This window comes from Rhinolophus hipposideros, assembly GCF_964194185.1.
Source record: "Rhinolophus hipposideros genome assembly, chromosome: 12".
Classification (NCBI taxonomy): Eukaryota; Metazoa; Chordata; class Mammalia; order Chiroptera; family Rhinolophidae; genus Rhinolophus; species Rhinolophus hipposideros.
Genome location: NC_138058.1, coordinates 12,058,248 through 12,077,631, shown reverse-complemented (window position 1 = coordinate 12,077,631; position 19,384 = coordinate 12,058,248). Strand labels below are relative to the sequence as shown.

The window sequence follows — 19,384 nt, the reverse complement described above, 5'->3', positions numbered from 1 at the left end:
ACAGTACATGTTTAAAAATAAATAAGTAAAAGATCGACACGATTATGAATACTTTTCTATTCTCATACTCAAGATCTCATACCAATATTTTCATTCACTAAATAAACATCAAAAAACTACTTACCGTAAGCCTTAAATTTTAAGAAACAGAATTACTTTGCACACAAAAAAGCCTTAGCTTTGACAACAGTGTCTTTAAAGAGATATTAAAGAAAATCAAGATGCTTCAGAAGTCTCTCTCTACCTTTTGTTACACTGCAAGAAAAATAATCCCCTACCATTATACATCTTCCTTGATATCACTGTCACCAAATAGACTGAATTATCATAACCAATAAGGAATTCTGTTTGAGGAATAACACAAAGATAATATGGTTAAGACATCTGCACACTTAGATTAATATTTAAAACCCAACTGCTTCTCAAGGGAGAAAAAAACTTAATGTTACTAGTATTTATCTCTAGGGCTTTTTAAATACTTAGGTTTTAAAATCTGTGGACAACTCTTTATACCCGATTTGTAATAAAACAAAACTGGAAACAACCAAAATGTCCCTCAAAAGTAAATGGTTAAACTGTAGAACACATTCATACCACAAAATACTACTCAGTAATAAAAATAAACTACTGATACACCCAACTAGGATGAATCTCAAGGGTATTACGCTGAATAAAAAAAAAACCAACCTCACATGCTGTATGATTCCATTTTCAAATTAAATTATAAAGATAGAGAACAAATTAGTAATTGCCAGAGGTTATGGATGATGGTAAGGAGGAGGTATTAGTATAAAAGGGGGTGGCATAAGGGAAATCTTTGTGGTGATGGAATAGTTCTGTATCTTGACTGCAGTGATAGTTACCGAAACCAATACATGTAATAAAATAAAAAAGAACTACACACACACATTGTACCAATGTCAAATTCCCAGTTTTAATATTGTACTATAGTTACATCAGATGTAACCACTGGGGAAAACTGGATGAAGTATACACAGGACCTCTGCAAAATCTTTGCAACTTCCTGTGAAAAATCTGTATTTCAAAATAAAAAGTTTTAAAAATTCTATCAGAAACATGAATAATGGGGGTGGAAACCTGCTAAAAATAAAAACAACATACACTTAAAATTCCATTTACCTAGCACATTCAGAAAGACTTTGTCCAAAAGAGTTACTTAGTAAACCAGTATATTTTACTCAGTAAAGAATAATAATCAGAAGCAGTTAATACACTAGCAACAACTTACGATCATTTTTAGTAACCTGTAACATCCCGGAGAAACTGTCTTTTAACTTTTGCTTGAAAACCTCATTATCCCATAACACAATCCTATTTTTAGATACTAGTTCTTAAAAAACTTCGTAACAACCCTAAGTTGTCATTCTATGGATAATTTTCACCCAATGAAGCAAAATTTTTTATCAAACGGAGCTCAATTTCAATCTTACCTCCACCATCCAGCTACAAAACTGTAAAATCCCTAAAATATTAATCATTCAATAAGAATACACGATACCATTTGTAAAGCATAATAGTGCCTAAAAAGACAGCATATGCTCAGAAAGGTTTTGTAGAAAAAAATTTTGTTTTGCCATTTTTATGGATATAATTGATAGTTTTATGTGTACAACATAATGTGATATATGTATATATTGCAAAACGATTTCCACAATAAGTTTAGTTAACAACCACAGTTGTCACATCACAGTTACAAATTATTTTTTCTTATGATGAGAACTTTTAACATCCACTCTCTCAGCAACTTTCAAATATACACGACAGTACTATTACCAATAGTCACCATGCTATACATTACATCCCCAGAACTTATTTCATAATTGGAAGTTTATACTTTTGACCACCTTTACCCATTACCCACCAACTCCCCACCTGCACACACACTGGTTTAATAAGTATGCTACTGAAAAGTCACTTAAATTCCAAGTATTAGAAATGGTTGTGTCTTAAGTTTTCCCCAACTGCTTTTATTAAACGTCTTGTTCAGTTTCTTACCTTTAGTCTATAAACTGCAGGACTTCCTGGGAAAAGCTTTGCTGCTCTTTCAACCCAACATTTTGCTCTTCCATCAGTAACATCATTTTTACAAAGCAATTCTGCAATCTTCAACACAAGATCTTTTTGTGTTGGGTTTAAATCCACTGAACGCTGATATCAGAAAAGAAATAATACATTAGTAGGATTCCTACTTATAAATAAAAGTTAAAAATTCTATTCCTAAATGACATGTTATTTCAAAGTTGTTAAAATTAAACTTCAAGTGTTTTGGAACACTCTTGAAGACAAATTAAATAAAAATTGTGTTTTTATTATGTAAATGCCAGAAAGGAAGGAAGGAAGGAAAGGAGGAAGGAAGAAGGAAGAAAAAAAGGAAGGAAGGTAGAAAAGGGGGTGGGGGGGAGGGAGAGACAGAAAGAAAGAGAGACGTAAGAAAAGCATTTCTGACCATGTTAGAATTAAAATTTATAGGTGTCAGTCTTCTTTTACAAGTGCTAACCTCTTAATGATAAATTATAGTGTACTTTGGGCCAAAAATTTAAAATCAGTTCCAAGCTGTGTCACTTAATACTAGTACTAATATCAATGCTTGTTTTCATGATGTCCACTAAATATATTTGAATTATTTATTATATAAATTACTGTGACCATCATGTTGGGCTAAATTTTAGTCTCATATACTTTACCTTGTAACATTCAACAGCTTTGTCTATGTTTTCCTCCGCTTCATAAAGAAGACCGAGAAACCTGTGAGCTTTGGGATCCCTTTCTTGCACATTAATGTATGTAGATATGTATCTGTTTTAAAAAATAATATAAAAGTAAGTAATCTTTAAATAATCACCTGTAGAACTTTATTTAAACACTAACTTAAGAGTACATCTTATAACCAAAACAACCACTAATTTATACCGTTATTCTAATTATTGACTACCACAATTTAAAGTAGAACATGTGGTAATGCACAAGTATCCATAGAAACAAACAGATAATATTCAAACACAAAGTTGACAACATACTAATGTTAGCATTAAATGCTATAGTTACCAAAACGTTTTTTCCAGTGCTACCCACACATAAGAAATGAACACATAATTGCTTTTTCTTCCTGATTCATTTTGGTAAAGCATTGAAGAGTTTGCACAGAAATTAGAAAGTGATTGTAGTAAACATTTTTAAGTTATCATAACGCAAAATACTAAAGAGCAACAATTTCCCAAACAGCTAAAGAATGTATTTACCTTTTAAACAAGAAAATAATGTCTGACAGTACTATATCCAGCTAAAACACAGCAGAGAAAAAAATACTAAATGTACTACCAAATGCAGGTAATTTCCATTTCTTAAATCAAGTAACAACTAAAAATAAGCATCTTCTAGGCTCAGTGAGTGTTATAATTAGACCACAGAACAACACTGCAAGAACAAGTGTCACATGAATAAAGGACAAGCGTTAACAGAAAGGTGCTATCACTTTCCTTATTGGCCTCTCCAGCTTCTTTAATAATTTTCCTCCCTCCTAATTTCCTGCTTTAAGCTACTCCGAATCAGGAAAACAGATCACCAATCTTCTTGGTCCTATGAGTGAGACAATGCCTCAAAGTGTCACCTATTGAGTCAGTTAAAGTTCTTTTATCCAAACTATTCTCCTACCCAGGAATCACAGTTTAATTTTGTATTCATTGCTGTTTTCCAGCTGATTCATGTACCAGATATCTAACAAGGAAGAAATTAAGGTATGAGCATGGTTGCCTTTTATTCTAACCTACGACAGTCTTTAGAAAAAGTGTTTTAAACCAAATAATCTGTTGCCTTAGGCAGGCATGCAGGAAATATTCTAGGCTCAATCTTCATGGAATCTAGACTAGTCCTAAACATCAGTCTTGCTGAGGAATCCCTTATTTCCAGGACATACTTAGGAAGAACTGCTAAAAAAATAATTACTTGAACACATTTCAAAGAACATGAGGTAAAGGCATTAATTTTAGAAATTCAAAGCGTGTTTACAGTTCGGTACTTACTTTTTAGCAAGATCATATTCTTTAGCTTCATAGTAGAGCTTCGCAAAATAGAATCCTTTCATTGACTTCTAAAAAACATTAAAAGTTCTTATTTTATAAAATTTTTGCAACTAAAAATCTGTCCTAATGAGGTTAATATTAATATACTTCATTTTTGTTCACTTAAAAGGTAAAAGAAATTGCCTATAGAAAATGCATCTATGTTCTAAAAGCCATGATCTCACATCTTATAATTCTCATCATAACAAAACATAAATTTAAGAACCACAGATAAGACGACATCAGAAATTAGTAATTTATATCAGTGAAAACCTTAGAAATCATGTGGTGCCACTCTCACTTTACAGATAAGAGACAGAAACCCGCTTTTCTAGGGGAGAAATATACCAGAAACCACTCTTCTATCACATGAAAGCCTTTATGGGGAAGAATAAGCAAGTACTTCAGACCTATTAAGACACGGAGGATTCCCTCATCCAGGTACTAGTATTCCGTCTTCAGGTAAGTGTTTTATATTCAAGGAATTAAAAAGGCAGCAATAAAAATTGAATTCTTCCAGTACTAAACCAAGTCCACACCCTGGTTCTTTTATTTCCATAAGCTCCCATGTCCAGATGCTGGGACACAATCAGATAACGTTATATCCATGTGATAAGAGTACACACCCATCAAACATCTTATTTTTGAAAACTACACAAGGAGAAAAAGAAAATCAACATACTGTGAAAAAAAGCAGTCTACAAAGCAGTATATTTTTATTTCTTTATTTTATTCCTTAAAAAAATGCATATTCAGAATTTGTTTGTTGTGCCTACTATTTACCAGCCACTGTCTGGGCCCCGGGGAATCAGCAGGAAACCAAAAGTCTCCGTCTTCATGAAGCCTGCATTTTAGGAGATGTGACTAGCAAATAGTATGGGAGCAAGACAGAGCACTATTTTACAGTATTCCATTAAGTACTTGCAGTAAGTCACATTTTAACAAAGCTAAAGTCAGTCTACATCTCACAAATCACAGATACCCTACCACTGCGCCTGTTTAGTTGGCAGTGTTTCTTCCTTCTTAGTTGAGAATGGTGGTGGGAAACAATGGCATTATAAATTCTGTAAGACAGAGGGCTGGCAGGAAAGGTCTCATTAAGGGGTATTTGATCAGAAACCTGAATAAAGTGTTTACCGCAGGCAGAAGAGGCAGCAAATGGTTTACAATAATTTAATCCCCATTGTTTATTATATAACGTTTCAATTTTTCCTTCTTATGAAATCTGTACAAAATACTCTTAAATCACACACATCTTGAAAGTCTTTTCATGACTTCAAAGATACAGTGCTCTTTAGTTTGACTTCTGCTTTAGTGGCCATTCCTTCTCCAGCTCCTTCACAGGCCCTCATACTGATTTTTCCAGGAGTTGGTCCTAAATCCTCTTCTCGCTCAGGATATCTCATCTGTGACATACACTGAATCTCATCTTTACCACCAACGGTGTGTTGACTCACTAAACTTATGTGCAAAATATCAATGTGCAAAATTATCAATTGTCTCTGTCCATTTTTCTACATCTGTATTGCTACATCCAAGCCTGTCTCTGGGACTATGGAAAAGACCAATTCCTTCCTCTTTCCCCTCTGCATACTTTTCCTCCCATCTCATTCATCTGCCAAAGTGGTATCATTTAAAACATAAGACAAACCACAGTATGCCTTTGCTTAAAATTAAAATCCTTCCATAGCTTCCATTACAATTTGAAAATACCCAAATCCCTCACCCACGACTGACATGGCGTGGCACCTGCCTAGTTCTCATCTTGTCCAAGCACACTATAGTTTAGACAGTGACGAAAACCAGAATGTGTCTCTCCAAATGCGGCAGCCCTGAGGAGTCTGACTGATTTAACCCTTTTGCTGCGATGTTCAGATCTGCCTTCCTGCGGCCGCACTATCGACAACAAAGATGTTTGTGTGCCGCATTGGGTAACATTCTGTAATCAAGCTTTTGTCATCAATGCCATTAGATTCTAATTTATCTATACCTTAATTGATGCCACTTCGCATGTTTTGAGTATTTTTTGTTAAAACTCAACGATAGGAGGTGGGGGGGGAGATGAGGGTAAAGGGGATCAAATATATGGTGATGGAAGGAGAACTGACTCTGGGTGGTGAACACACAGTGGAATTTATAGATAATGTAATACAGAATCATACACCTGAAATCTATGTAATTTCACTAACAATTGTCACCCCAATAAATTAAAAACTCAACGATAAATTTATTAGCATATAACAAAGCTTTAAAATAAAAATGTCATTTATATACAAAGCAGCTCAAAAAGTTATTAAATGCACGATAAGGCTAGTGACTGCCAGGGACTGGGGCGAAGGAGGGATGAATAGGCAGAGCACAGAGGATTTTTAGGGGGACTGCACAACACCAGGCATCTGTGTCGGTTCATCAATTGTAACAAGGGCACCACTCTGTGGGGGGGGTGTACGTAAATGTGAGGCAGAGAGTATGTGGGAGATCTCTAGGAACCTAAAATTACTCTAAAAAAGTCTAGTAAAAATTTTTTTAAACTGTAACTCTCAACTAAGTACCCTCAGCAAAATGAATTCTACAGTATATTAGAAGCATTATACACCAGGCCCAACTGGGATTTATCCCAGGGACGCAACAACAGTTCAATGTGAAAAAGTGAAATCAAGTAACACATCACATAACTGAACAAAGGGGGGAAAAACACATGATCATCTCAATTGCTGCCAAAAGAAAAAAAGCATTTGACAAAATCCAATATTCATTCATAAAAACTCAGAAAACTAAGAATACAAGGAATCTCCCAGAAAAGAACTGAAAACAAGGTCTCAAACATGTATTTGTATACACATGGTCACAGCAGCATTACTTACAAGGGACAAACGTCCTTAAACAGATGAACGGATAAGCAAAATGTGGTATATACACAATGGATTCTTATTCAGCCTGTTTTATAACAGGCGGTGCATAGTTTCTTTGCCACATAACTGCCTTTATTGAATTTCTTTACTCTGACATTGAAAGCACTGGACAGAAATCATGTCACATTAATACCTATCGTTGACCTTCATTTAAAGTCAGTCTCAGGGCCACCCCACTAGAGACACATTGTTTAAAACTCTTTCACTGCATTAATTGATTTGAAGGTTTTTTCCCCCCCAAAATGTGTCAAAAATCCACAAAATTTTAACAACTTTGAAATAACACGTCATTTAGGAATAGAGTTTTTAACTTTTATTTATAAGTGTATGTACTTTAGGAATCCTACTAATGTATTATTTCTTTTCTGGTATCAGCATTCAGTGGATTTAAACCCAACACAAAAAGATCTTGTGTTGAAGATTGACGAATTGCACCAGTAAGGAATAACCTTCTAAGACAGAAAGCACTAGGCTCAGATGGGTTCACTGGTGAATTCTACCAAACATTTAAAGAAGAAATTATACCAATTCTCCACAATATTTCAGAGGATAAAAACAAAGGGAATACCTCCTAATTCCTTCTATGAGGCCATCATTACCTTAATACCAAAACCAAACCAAAACATTAAAAGAAAAGGGAACTACAGACCAACATCGCTCAAACACAGATGCAAAAATCCTCAACAAAATATTAGCAAACTGAATCCAACAATGTATAAAAAGAATCACATACCACGAACAAGTGGGATTTACCACAGGTATGCAAGGCTGGTTCAGCATTCAAAAATCAATTACCGTAATCCATCACATCAACAAGCTAAAGGGGGTGAAGGGGAATGAAGTAATCATATCAATAGATGGAGAAAAGAATTTGACAAAATTCAACAACCATTCGGGATAAAGACTCTCAGTAAACTAGGAATAGAGGGAAATGTCAACTTGATGAAGAATATTTACAAAAAGACCTACAGCTAATATCGTACTTAATGATAAGGAACTCAAAAAGTTTTCTCGCTCAGAACCAGGCAAGAATGTCCCCTCTCACCACTCCTTTACAGTCCTCATACAGGAAATGGAAACTGAAAGTACACAGATTGGGAAGGAAAAAATGAAACTGCCTTTCTTTGCAGATAACATGTACAAATCTGAAAGAACTGGCTAAAAGATTCCTGGAAATCAGCAATTACAGCCAGTTTGCAGGATACAAGGTTAATATTTAAAAAATCAATCACTTTCCTATGTATTAGCAACAAACAAGTGGTATTTAAAATTAAAAACACAACACCATTTACATTAGTCCCCCCCAAAATGATATAGTTATAAATCTAACAAAATATGTACAAGATCTATATGAGGAAAACTATAAAACGCTGATGAACGAAATCAAAGAACATAATAAATGGAAAGAGTGTCTAGGTTCACAGGAAGAGTACATATTGACAAGATATCAGTTTTTCCCAACTTCATCTATAGATTCGATGCAATCCCAACCAAAATACCAGCAAGTTATTTTTGTGGAGATCAACAATCTGATTCTAAAGCTCATATAAAGAGGCAAAAAACCCAGCACAGCCAACACAATATTGAAGAACAAAGTTGGAGGACTGGCACTGCCTGACTTCAATACTTATTATAAAGCTACAGTCATCAAGGCAATGTGGTATTAGCAAAAGTATAAATAGTAAAATGGGACATAATAGAGCACCCAGAAATAGAACCACAGAAATACAGTCAAGTGATCTTTAACAAAGAAGCAAAGACAATATAATAGAGAAAAGATAGTCTTTCAACAAAAGATGTTGGAACAATTGGATATCCACATGCAAAAAGAAAAAAAAATGAAGCTGGACAGACCTTATAGCCTTCTAAGCTGTACGTCATTAAAATTAAAAATTCTCTGTTCTGCAAAAGACACTGTCAAGAGAATGGAGACAAGCCACACACTAGAAGAAAGCATCTGCAAAAGGCACATCAGAGAAAGGCCTGTTATCCAAAATACACAACTCTTAACATCAACAATAACAAACCAATTAAAAAATGGATCGGGCCAGCCTGGTGGCTCAGGCGTTTGGACCTCCATGCTCCTAACTCGGAAGGCTGCCAGTTCGATTCCCACATGGGCCAGTGGACTCAACCACAATGTTGCTGGTCAACTTCTTGAGTCCCGCAAGGGATGGCGGGCTCTGCCCCCTGCAACTAAGATTGAACAGATGGCTCAGTTGGTTGGAGCGCGGACTCTCAACCACAAGGTTACCAGTTCAATTCCTCGAGTCCCCCAAGGGATGGTGGGCAGCGCCCCCTGCAACTAACAACGGCAACTGGACCTGGAGCTGAGCTGAGCCACAACTAAGACTGAAAGGACAACAACTTGACTTGGAAAAAAGTACACACTGTTCCCCAATAAAGTCCTGTTCCCCTTTCCCAATACAATCTTAAAAAAATGGGTCAAAGACCTGAACATGATGGAAGGAGAACTGACTCAGGGTGCTGAACACACAATGGGATTTATAGATGTACTACAGAATTAGACACTTGAAATCTATATGACTTTACTAACAACTGTCACCACAATAAACTTTAATTAAGAACAAATCTTAAAAACAAACAGACTCCGTCGTCGTGTGCGTGCGGACTGTGAGCTTTTTCAGATAAAATATGGCTAAAAGCTTATGGAGTAAGGGGAAAAGGAGTGCTGAAAAGAGAAAAAAGAATGCCCCAAAGGAGCTTAGTAGACTTAAAAGTATTCTTAAACTAGATAGTGACGTTTTAATGAAAGATGTTCAAGAGATAGCAACTGCGGTGGTCCCCAAACATTGTGAAGAGAAAACCAATGTGTGGTGAAAGATGAAAAACGATGACATGAAAATGGAGACCGATATTAAGAGAAACAAAAAGACTCTTCAGGACCAACACGGACAGTACCCTGTATGGATGAACCAGAGGCAAAGAAAAAGGCTGAAGGCAAAGAGAGAGAAAGGGAAGGGGAAAAGCAAAGCAAAAACAGTGAAGGCAGCGAAGGGCCTGGCCTGGTAGACTCTTAAAAACCTGAAAAATGCCATATGGGACAGATCTGTGAGTAGAAGGTACACACTGACTTCAGCTTCCACCAAATGAAAACTTTGTTTCCATATTCTAACTTGGCCTTTTTCTTCAATTCAAACCCAACATAACTCCTCAAATTCATTTTGGGAACTTTAATAAAACATTTTATTTGTTGAAAGAAAAAAAACGAAAACAACAAAACAAAAAGACCTGAACGAGCACATTACCAAAGAAGACATAGAGACAGCAAAAAAGCATATAGAAAGAACCTCCACATCAATTTGTTTTGTTGCAAATTAAAACAAGATCCCATTATACTCCTATAAGAACAGCCAAACCCAGAACAGACACCACCAAATGCTGGTGAGGACGTGGTGACACAGGGACTTTCATCCATTGCTGGCGGGAAGGCAAAATGGTGCAGCCACTTTAGGAGACAGTTTGGCAGTTTCTTACAACACTTTGGTATTTATTTGGTAATCATCTTTGGCATTTACCCAGAGGAGTTGAGAACGTCACACAAAAACCTGCACACAGATGTCTGTAGCCAAAACTTTGAAGAAACCAAGACGCCCTTCAGTAGGTGAGTGGATAAACTGTGATACATCCAAACAATAGAATATTATTCAGCACTTAAAACAAATGAGCTATCCAGCCATATAAAGACATGGAGGAAACTTAAACGAATGTCATAAATGAAAGAAGCCAATGTGAAAAGACTACAGACTGTATGATTCCAATTACACGTCATTCTGGAACACGATCTATGAACATGATCTGGAACACGATCCAGTTATACGTCAATTTACAAACACGATAAAAGTAGTTAAAGTGACAAATTTTGTTACATATATATTTAACCACAATTTAAAACATCTATAACGTAACATACCAAAACTCATTAAATTGTACACTTTACATGGTCGAATTTTATGGCATGGTACAGGAATTATATCTCAATAGAGCTGTTAAAAATATACTTTAATTTTATGTCAAAAGAGTGACATATACTCAGAAAATTATTCCAAGGTATCTTAGTATGACAGTATTGACAATACGTCCTCCTTAACAGGGCATATTCTAAAACTAAAAAGTTACACACAATCTTAAACTTCATTCAGTATTCTTAACACTTTCCAAAACAGGTCAAGAAAATCAGGACTAGGGCCGGCCTGGTGGCTCAGGTGGTTAGAGCTCCATGCTCCTAACTCCAAAGGCTGCCGGTTCGATTCCCACATGGGCCAGTGGGCTCTCAACCATAAGGGTGCCCGTTTGATTCCTCAAGTCCCACAAGGGATGGTAGGCTGTGCCCCCTGCAACTAAGATTGAACACGGCACCTTGAACTGAGCTGCAGCTGAGATCCTGGGTGGCTCATTTGGTTGGAGCGCATCCTCTCAACCACAAGGTTGCCGGTTCGACTCCCGCAAGGGATGGTGGGCTGTGTCCCCTGCAACTAGCAACGGCAACTGGACCTGGAGCTGAGCTGCGCCCTCCACAACTAAGACTGAAAGTACAACTTGAACGGCACCCTCCACAACTAAGATTGAAAGGACAACAACTTGACTTGGAAAAAAGGCCTGGAAGTACACACTGTTCCCCAATAAAGTCCTGTTCCCCTTCCCCAATAAAATCTTTAAAAAAAAAAAAAAAAAAAAAGAAAATCAGGACTACTTCTAAAAAACATAGAAAGAAATATACCAGAATTGAGTACACAGAGTCTCCCTCTTCTGCCACAAATTCATAAATTTAAAAGAGATGAGAAAGTTTATAACAATAATATGTAACAGTCAAATTGCCTTAAAAGGAAAAGCTTTCTTCCCCCCACCCTTTAAATGAAGATTCCCACAAGGTACAACATCAACACATAATAGAAAAATCAACTCCATTACTTATTTTGTTTCCAGCTATCTCATTAAAAAGAACTATCTTAAGATAAACAACAATTACTAAAAACTAATATACAGAAACGTAAAATTTGGGGGAAACTTGATAATCTTCTGTCTCCAATCTTACAAAGGAACTGAAGCCCAGGGGGACAAGTGCTTTGTATAAGAACACATAGCTAGGAAGGAGCAGAGGCAAAGCTATACAGCAGGACAATCCATGCTTCAGTCTACGTACTTCCATGACATCTTATGCCACTGTGAGCAAATGCCTGAATTCCCTTCAGCTGCTAAGTATCAAGAATTGAGGGGGTGGCCAGTTAGCTCAGTTAGTTAGAGCATGGTGCTAATAACACCAAGGTTGCCGGTTCAATCCCTGCATAAGCCACCATGAGCTGCGCCCGCCTTAAAAAAAAAAATTATGTGAAGCTGAAAACAGGAATGCTCATACCTTGAAAGATGTCACAACCGACCCCCACCCATAACCCTTGCAAAAAGCTTAAGTAAATGGGTTTGTTCTCAAGTATAAACTGACGAGTTCCCAACTGTGGAGTCCTGACAAGGACCAGGGCAGGAATTGTTGAGGTGGATAAGCAAAACCTACAAACCGAATGGTGAGCTGCCCAACTCCCTTCCCCTGGAAGATAAAGTTAAAGGAAATGAAATCTCTTTTAAAATAAATAAATAAAATAGAAGATACAAGCAAGAGAAAAATGTCGAGGATCAAACCAGAACCAACTTTCAGCTGGTAAGATCATCAGAAAGGTGACAGAAAAAAACACAGACAGATGAGAGGGAGTGAGGATACAGGGAGGGGAACGTGCAAAGTACACAAGAAATGTCCCAGAACTGAAGGAAATTAGTCAGTATTTTTTTGTGAATTGAAAGGAATCTTGCAGAAAACCTTTAAGCTAAAGGTTAACCTTTAAGCTAAAGGACTTCTAAGGACTTTAAGCTAAACCTTTAAGCTAAAGGACTTCTAGTAATACTACAAATGATCAGAAAATTAAGCAATGCTCTCAAAATTGAGTAAACAGTTATTACAAACCTAGAATTTGCAACCAAACTATCAACTAAATTAGGTAAAGACATTTTTCAGACATACAATGTTTAAAAAAAAAGTTCCCATTCCTTCTCAAAGCAAACTGGAGGTTGTGCTACACCAAAACAAGGAAGTAAATCAAGAGGATACTTACAGGAAACCGAAAGTCTAATACAGAAAAGAAGTGAAAGGAATTCTCAAAATAATGATAATGGAGAAATTCCCAGGAGCACAGCGGTGTAGCAGAAACAGAAACCACCCCAAGCTGAAGCAGTAAGACTAGAGTGCTCCAGAAGCAAGACTCTTCAAAAAAATGTTTTCTTAACCTGAAGTTGATGGATTATGTGACCTGTTTGATCACACTTGAGTTTATATTGAGTTAGGGTAAAGAATTAGTAATACATCATAGAAAACCAAACAAACCAAAAAATAATGCAATTATTAACTCCAGGAAAAATAAAACTACACAATAAAGGCAACTCAAATACAAAAATATTTACCTTATCGTAATTATATAAATACTATATATTCATTTAACTAAAAATTACAATAACAACTAGAAAAACAAGAGAGGAAATTAAAACACCTGGAGAAACATAGTAGTAAGCCAGTAGAAATTGTCTAACATGAGGGCAAATAGATCAAGAAATAAAAGTATACATGTATGTTATTCAGAAGTATGAAGTAGGAAGTAAACAGTAAAATAAACAAGGAAGAGCTGTCAAATTGCCCCTGAGGGGTAGGTAATCAGGGATGTGGAATGGGAAGCCAACTAGACAGAAATGTAAGCCAATCAGACAGAAATCTAGAAAAACAAAACAGAAGCCATCTGGAAAATAAAAAGTAAAGAAACACAAGTGACACTTTCAACAAGGGAAAAAGCAGGTGAGGAGTAGAAAAATGGCAAGACAAGAGGAGATGAACAAGTGGGGAAGCCAGGGAAAACACGAGTATGGACCCATCACTGCACTCCAGAACTTGGACTTCCTACAAAAGCATGGTCAGTTCACACATGGCCAGTCTCTGCCAAACGGGGAGCCAAGTAAATATTAATCTCTTTCCAGTCTTCACAGAGGCTGTCTCTGCGGCCTCCACCATCTCCCTTCCAAGCTATCCAAAGTACCGTTTGTCATTTCAGTTAGACCTGTATTTACCAAATATCTTGACAAATTCCAAAGTTACTCACTTGCTAATCAATATTCCACTGAAATCCCCAGGTTCTAAAGTAAATGATTATTTATATTTGATGAAAAACATCTGATTAAAATAATAATCTTTAAATGTGAAAGAGAGATGGCCATAATAACCAATCCTTAAAATTCTGCCCCCAACCCTCTTTATTTAATGGAAGTTAGGTAGTTCAAAGAACATTCTACCTTCTGTCTAGACCAGTGGTTCTTAATCTTTTGGGAGCCAGAGTCCCCACTAACAATCTCATGAAAGCTCTAAATTTGCTTTAAAAACAAAAAAGTCACATCACTTTCAGGGGTAAAGAAAGCCTTAATCAGGTTCTGTTTTAGACTTGGGCACCACATTTGTTTTTATGATATGCCAGCAGTTTGAAATCACAATCTGTACGTAGGTACGCATTCCTCTCCTCTGGAGGTACAGGCTGTAACCTACTCCATTATTCCTACAAGAAACTAAATCAGACCCACTACCAAAATCCTGCCAAGCCACCTATTGACTTTGGACAAGTCTCTTTAATCTCTCTGGGTGTCAATATCCACAGGGTTTTGGGAGCACAAAGTAAGACAACATATGCCTCGTATGTGATAAAAGATACAGTAACAGTATGTCGTTAATGGTCCTTGAGTTTGGGGAGTTCCACACACACACACACACACACACACAATTATCCCTTTTTTTCTTTTCTTTTTTTTTCAATTTGAGTTGACATTCAATGTTATATTAGTTTCAAGTGTACAGCATGCTAGTTATGGGTTTTCTGATTGGTTTTGTTGTGTTTCCTCACACAATTGCTTCTCATAGGCCCTTGCCCAAAACAGGTCAGAACGACTGTCTTTTAACATCAACATCTATGTAATGCTCACTATTACCCTAAATGCTTAACATGGATCATCTTACACACTCCTAGCAATACTGTAACTCCATCCTATTGATGAAATGGCTGTAATCTGCCTCAAATCCCTGTGACTCAACCACAGGCAAACCGACTCAGATCCACCCTCAGTATCTTTTTCCTCAACCTTCACACCCAATCGCTAAAATTCTGTTGAACACAAAATATATCTAACACGTTATTTATCTTAAAAGAGAAAAAAATGCCCTTGGACCATGTGGTTGGAAAGAAAGGTTAAAATTTGTAATCCATAGTAACAACGCCATATAAGAAATTTAGAATTCCCAACATTCCGTTTAGAAAAAAAAAAGGGGGGGGGGGCAAGTAAGTGTCCGTCCGGCGCTTGGAGGGAGGGAGCGGAGTGGGAAGAGGAGGCGGAGAACCCGCCTCAAACAGGGCAACTTCCAGCGTCCTGTGCGCGGGGTGTCCGGCGGTTGCACAGGTGGCTGCCCCAGCGCCGGGCCCCGGGACGCCCACGAGGGCACCGTCACCGCAGGAAAAGCCTCCCCCGGAGCTGCGTCAGGCCCCGCGGGCTTTCACCACACTCCACGCCTGCAAGGTGCCGCCTCGACCGCGCCGAGTAACAGTCCGGGACACGGAAAGAACCCAACGGCATATGGCAGCCGTGCAAGCGCCGGGGACCAGGCCGCACCGGCGCGGCCGAGAAACCCCGGGACAGGACGGGCCCTCGGGCGAGGGCGGTCGGGAGCGGGCCAGGGAAAGAAAAGAGGAAGCGCCGGCGCCGACGGCCGCCCGCCGCGGTCTCGCCCTTCCCCCCGTACCCTGTCCCCCTCGAGTCGCGAGCCCCACTCCGCCCACCGGACCACACAAGCCCGCCAGCGCCTCCACAGAACGTGCCAAGGAGCGGCGGCCGCCGGGAGCCATGACGCCGGCGCCACGCGAGGCCGCGGCCGGGCCTGGGCGGAGGCCACCCGTCCCCCCCGAATCCGCTCACCTCTCGGGGCGACGGAGCGAGGCCCTGCACCGAGGCGATGTAGCGCTCCACCTCGGCCTTGCTGCGCCTCATCGCGCCGCCGACCTGGCCCCCGGGACGCGAGACGCTAGCGTTAAGGCCCGCAGCAGTAACCGTCTCCGGGAACAAGCGCCTGAAAGCCCGTGACGCAGCGCCGTCACGGGCAGAAGAGCGCACCGCCCGCGTGCGTATTGCGTCAGCACTCTGCGCCACGCCGACGACGGCGGCGCTGCGGCGGCGCCCCGCCCCCGGTTCTGCGCACGGTCCTGCGCACGGTCCTACGGAGCTCCGTTATCCTTCCGCTGTCAGAGCGCGGGCAGCGGCCAGCGTGGGAGGTGCTCGTCGCCGCACAGGGAACAAGGACTAGTAACTAATGCAATGAGATGATGCTTTTCCTTGATGGGTTCTCAAAATTTTGAGTGGCTTGTTCTTAACATTACGCGGTGCTGTGGCAGTAAAAAGCATTCTCAGGCCATCTTGGTGAGCCTGTTCCAATTTGGAACGACCCTTCTGGAGGCGATTAAATATTTTATGTCCAACACGTGTAAATATGAAGCATGCAGGTTAAAATTCATGCTTTTAAAAAAACATGAGAAAATTTAAAGTACATACAAATACAACGTTTTTGGACGATTATAATTATATGTGCATATAGTATGTACCTGTGTATATGAATGGCTCCCAAAATTTATATTATGTTAGCAAAACAGAATACACCAAAACGTTAACAAATGTTAACAGTAATCATCTCAAGATGTTGAGCCATCTATATTTTCCAAATCTTCAAAAATGTTTACTTTTGGAATTTGAATTTATTTTAAAACAAGTTTTATAAAATGTTTTTCAGTGGAGAAGACAGTTTTAGATTTAAAAAGATCACATCTTCCTGTATGGTAGGGTCTTAATTATCTGGGAAAATATCAAATGAAATATGTTGAAATTTTTAACACAACCCACACAAGGAACACCCCTGGAGCACCCAGCTCAGGTGACCAGGGAGACCGTGCCACTGGTCCCACAGGACACCCATTAAGATTGGGGATGGAGCAGCACTACCTGGTAAATAGAAACAAATACAGGGAGGCAGCCAAAAAGAAGAGGCAAACAAACATATCTCAAATAATAGAACAGAACAAAACTCCAGAAAAATAACTAAATAAAATGGAGACAAACACTGTATCAGATGCAGAGTTCAAAACACTGGTTATAAGGATGCTCAGTGATCTCAGAATTTTAACAAAGAGATAGGACACAAAAACAGAGATAGACAACATAAAAAAGAACCAGTCACAAAAATTACAATAACTGAACACATTAGAAGGAATTAATAATAGATTAGATGAAAGAGAGAATCAAATCAGCAATTTGGGTAATAAAGTAGCAGGAAAAAAACAATCAGAACAGCTAAAAGAAAAAGGAATCCGAAAAAATGAGGACAGTTTAAGAGTCCTCGGGGACATCAAGTGTACCAAAATTCACATCATGGGGGAACCAGAACGAGTGGAGAGAAAGCAAGGGATTGAAAACTTATTTGAAGAAGTAATAAAACTTTCCTAACCTGGTGAAGGAAATAGATAATACAAGCCCAGGAAGCACAGAGTCCCAAACATGATGAACCCAAAGAGGCCCACACAAAGACATCATAATTAAAATGCCAAAAGGTAAAGACGAAGAGAGACTCTTAAAAGCAGAAAGAGAAAAGCATTTATAGTCACATACAAGGGAGCTCCCATAAGACTGTCAGCTGATTTCTCAACAGAAACTTTGCAGGCCAGAGGGATTGGCATGAAGTATTCAGTGATGAAAAGCAAGGACCTACAACCCAGATCACTTTACCCGTCAAGGCTGTCATTTAGACAACCTACTGAATGGGAGTAGATATTCACCAATGATACATCTGATAATGGGTTAATATCCAAAATATATAAGGAATTCATACTTCTTAACATCAAACAAATAATTCAATTAAAAAATGGGCAGAGGATCTGAATAGACACTTCTCCAAAGAGGACATACAGATGGCAAATAGACATATGAAAAGATTCTCAATGTCTGTAATCATCAGAGAAATGTAAATTAAAAGTGAGATATCATCTCACACCTCTCAGAATGGCCATCACCAACAAATCAACAAGCAAGAGCTGGTGAGGATGTGGAGAAAAGGGAACCCTTGTGTCCTGTTAGTGGGATTGAAAATTGGTGCAGCCACTGTGGAAAACAGCATGGTGTGTCCTCAAAAAATTAACAGAACCATCTCATGACCCAGCAATTCCACTTCTGGTTATTTATCTGAAGAAATGCAAAACTTTAATTTGAAAAGATATAGCATCCTTGTGTTCACAGCATTATTTACAATAGCCAATATGTAAAAGCGACCTAAGTGTCCATGGATAGATGAATGGATAAAGGAGAAGTGGTACATATATATAATGGAATACTACTTGGCCATAAAATGGAATGAAATCTTAACATTTATAAGACAACATGGATGGACCTAGAGGATATTATGCTAAATGAAATACATCAGACAGATAAAGACAAATACCATATGATTTCACTTCCATGTGGAATCTACAAAACAAAATAAATGAGCAAATAAAACAGAAACAAACTCATAGATACAGAGAACAAACTGATTGTTGCCAGATGGGAAAGGGGCTGGGGGAGGTGGGTGATAAAGGTGAAGGGATTAAGAAGTACACATTGGGGGGCCGGCCCGGTGGCTCAGGCGGTTAGAGCTCCATGCTCCTAGCTCCAAAGGCTGCCGGTTCCATTCCCACATGGGCTAGTGGGCTCTCAACCACAAGGTTGCCAGTTCAACTCCTCGAGTCCTGCAAGGGATGGTGGGCTCCGCCCCTGCAACTAAGATTGAACACAGCACCTTGAGCTGAGCTGCTGCTGAGCTCCCAGATGGCTCAGTTGGTTGGAGCGAGCCCTCTCAACCACAAGGTTGCTGGTTTCGACTCCCGCAACGGATGGTGAGCTGCGACCCCTGAAACTAGCAACGGCAACTGGACCTGGAGCTGAGCTGCGCCCTCCACAACTAAGACTGAAAGGACAACAACTTGAAATAGAATGGCACACTCCACAACTAAGATCAAAAGGACAACAACTTGACTTGGAAAAACGTCCTGGAAGTACACACTGTTCCCCAATAAAAATTTTTAAAAAGTCCTGTTCCCCCTCCCCAATTAAAAAAAAGATTTTTTAAAAAGAAATACACATTGGCAGTTACTAAATAGTCATGGGGATGTAAAGTATAACAGAGGGAATATAGTCAATAATATTGTAATAACGATGTATGCTTTCGGATGAGAACCAGACTTATCGGGGAGAATCACTTCATAAGTTATAAAATGTCTAACCACT

At 38.7% G+C, this 19,384-nt stretch overlaps 1 protein-coding gene and 1 pseudogene across 3 annotated transcripts in view; one reads left to right on the top strand and one right to left on the bottom strand.

Moving 5' to 3' along the window:
- Window positions 1-16,214, bottom strand: part of LOC308505804 (E3 SUMO-protein ligase RanBP2-like) — a 67,129-nt gene extending 50,915 nt beyond the window's left edge. For both annotated transcript variants that reach the window (XM_081068498.1, XM_081068499.1), the window contains exons 1-4: window positions 15,998-16,214; window positions 4,041-4,108; window positions 2,706-2,817; window positions 2,017-2,169 (exon numbers count right to left, since the gene is read on the bottom strand). In XM_081068498.1, coding sequence (XP_080924624.1) covers window positions 2,017-2,169; window positions 2,706-2,817; window positions 4,041-4,108; window positions 15,998-16,069 — 405 coding nt within the window. In that variant the 5' untranslated portion in view covers window positions 16,070-16,214. The remainder of the gene's footprint in view (window positions 1-2,016; window positions 2,170-2,705; window positions 2,818-4,040; window positions 4,109-15,997) is intronic.
- On the top strand, window positions 9,647-10,024 carry LOC308505788 (protein LLP homolog; annotated as a pseudogene). The gene has a single exon. The product of its transcript is annotated as a protein LLP homolog (transcript).
- Window positions 16,215-19,384: the final 3,170 nt, after the last annotated feature.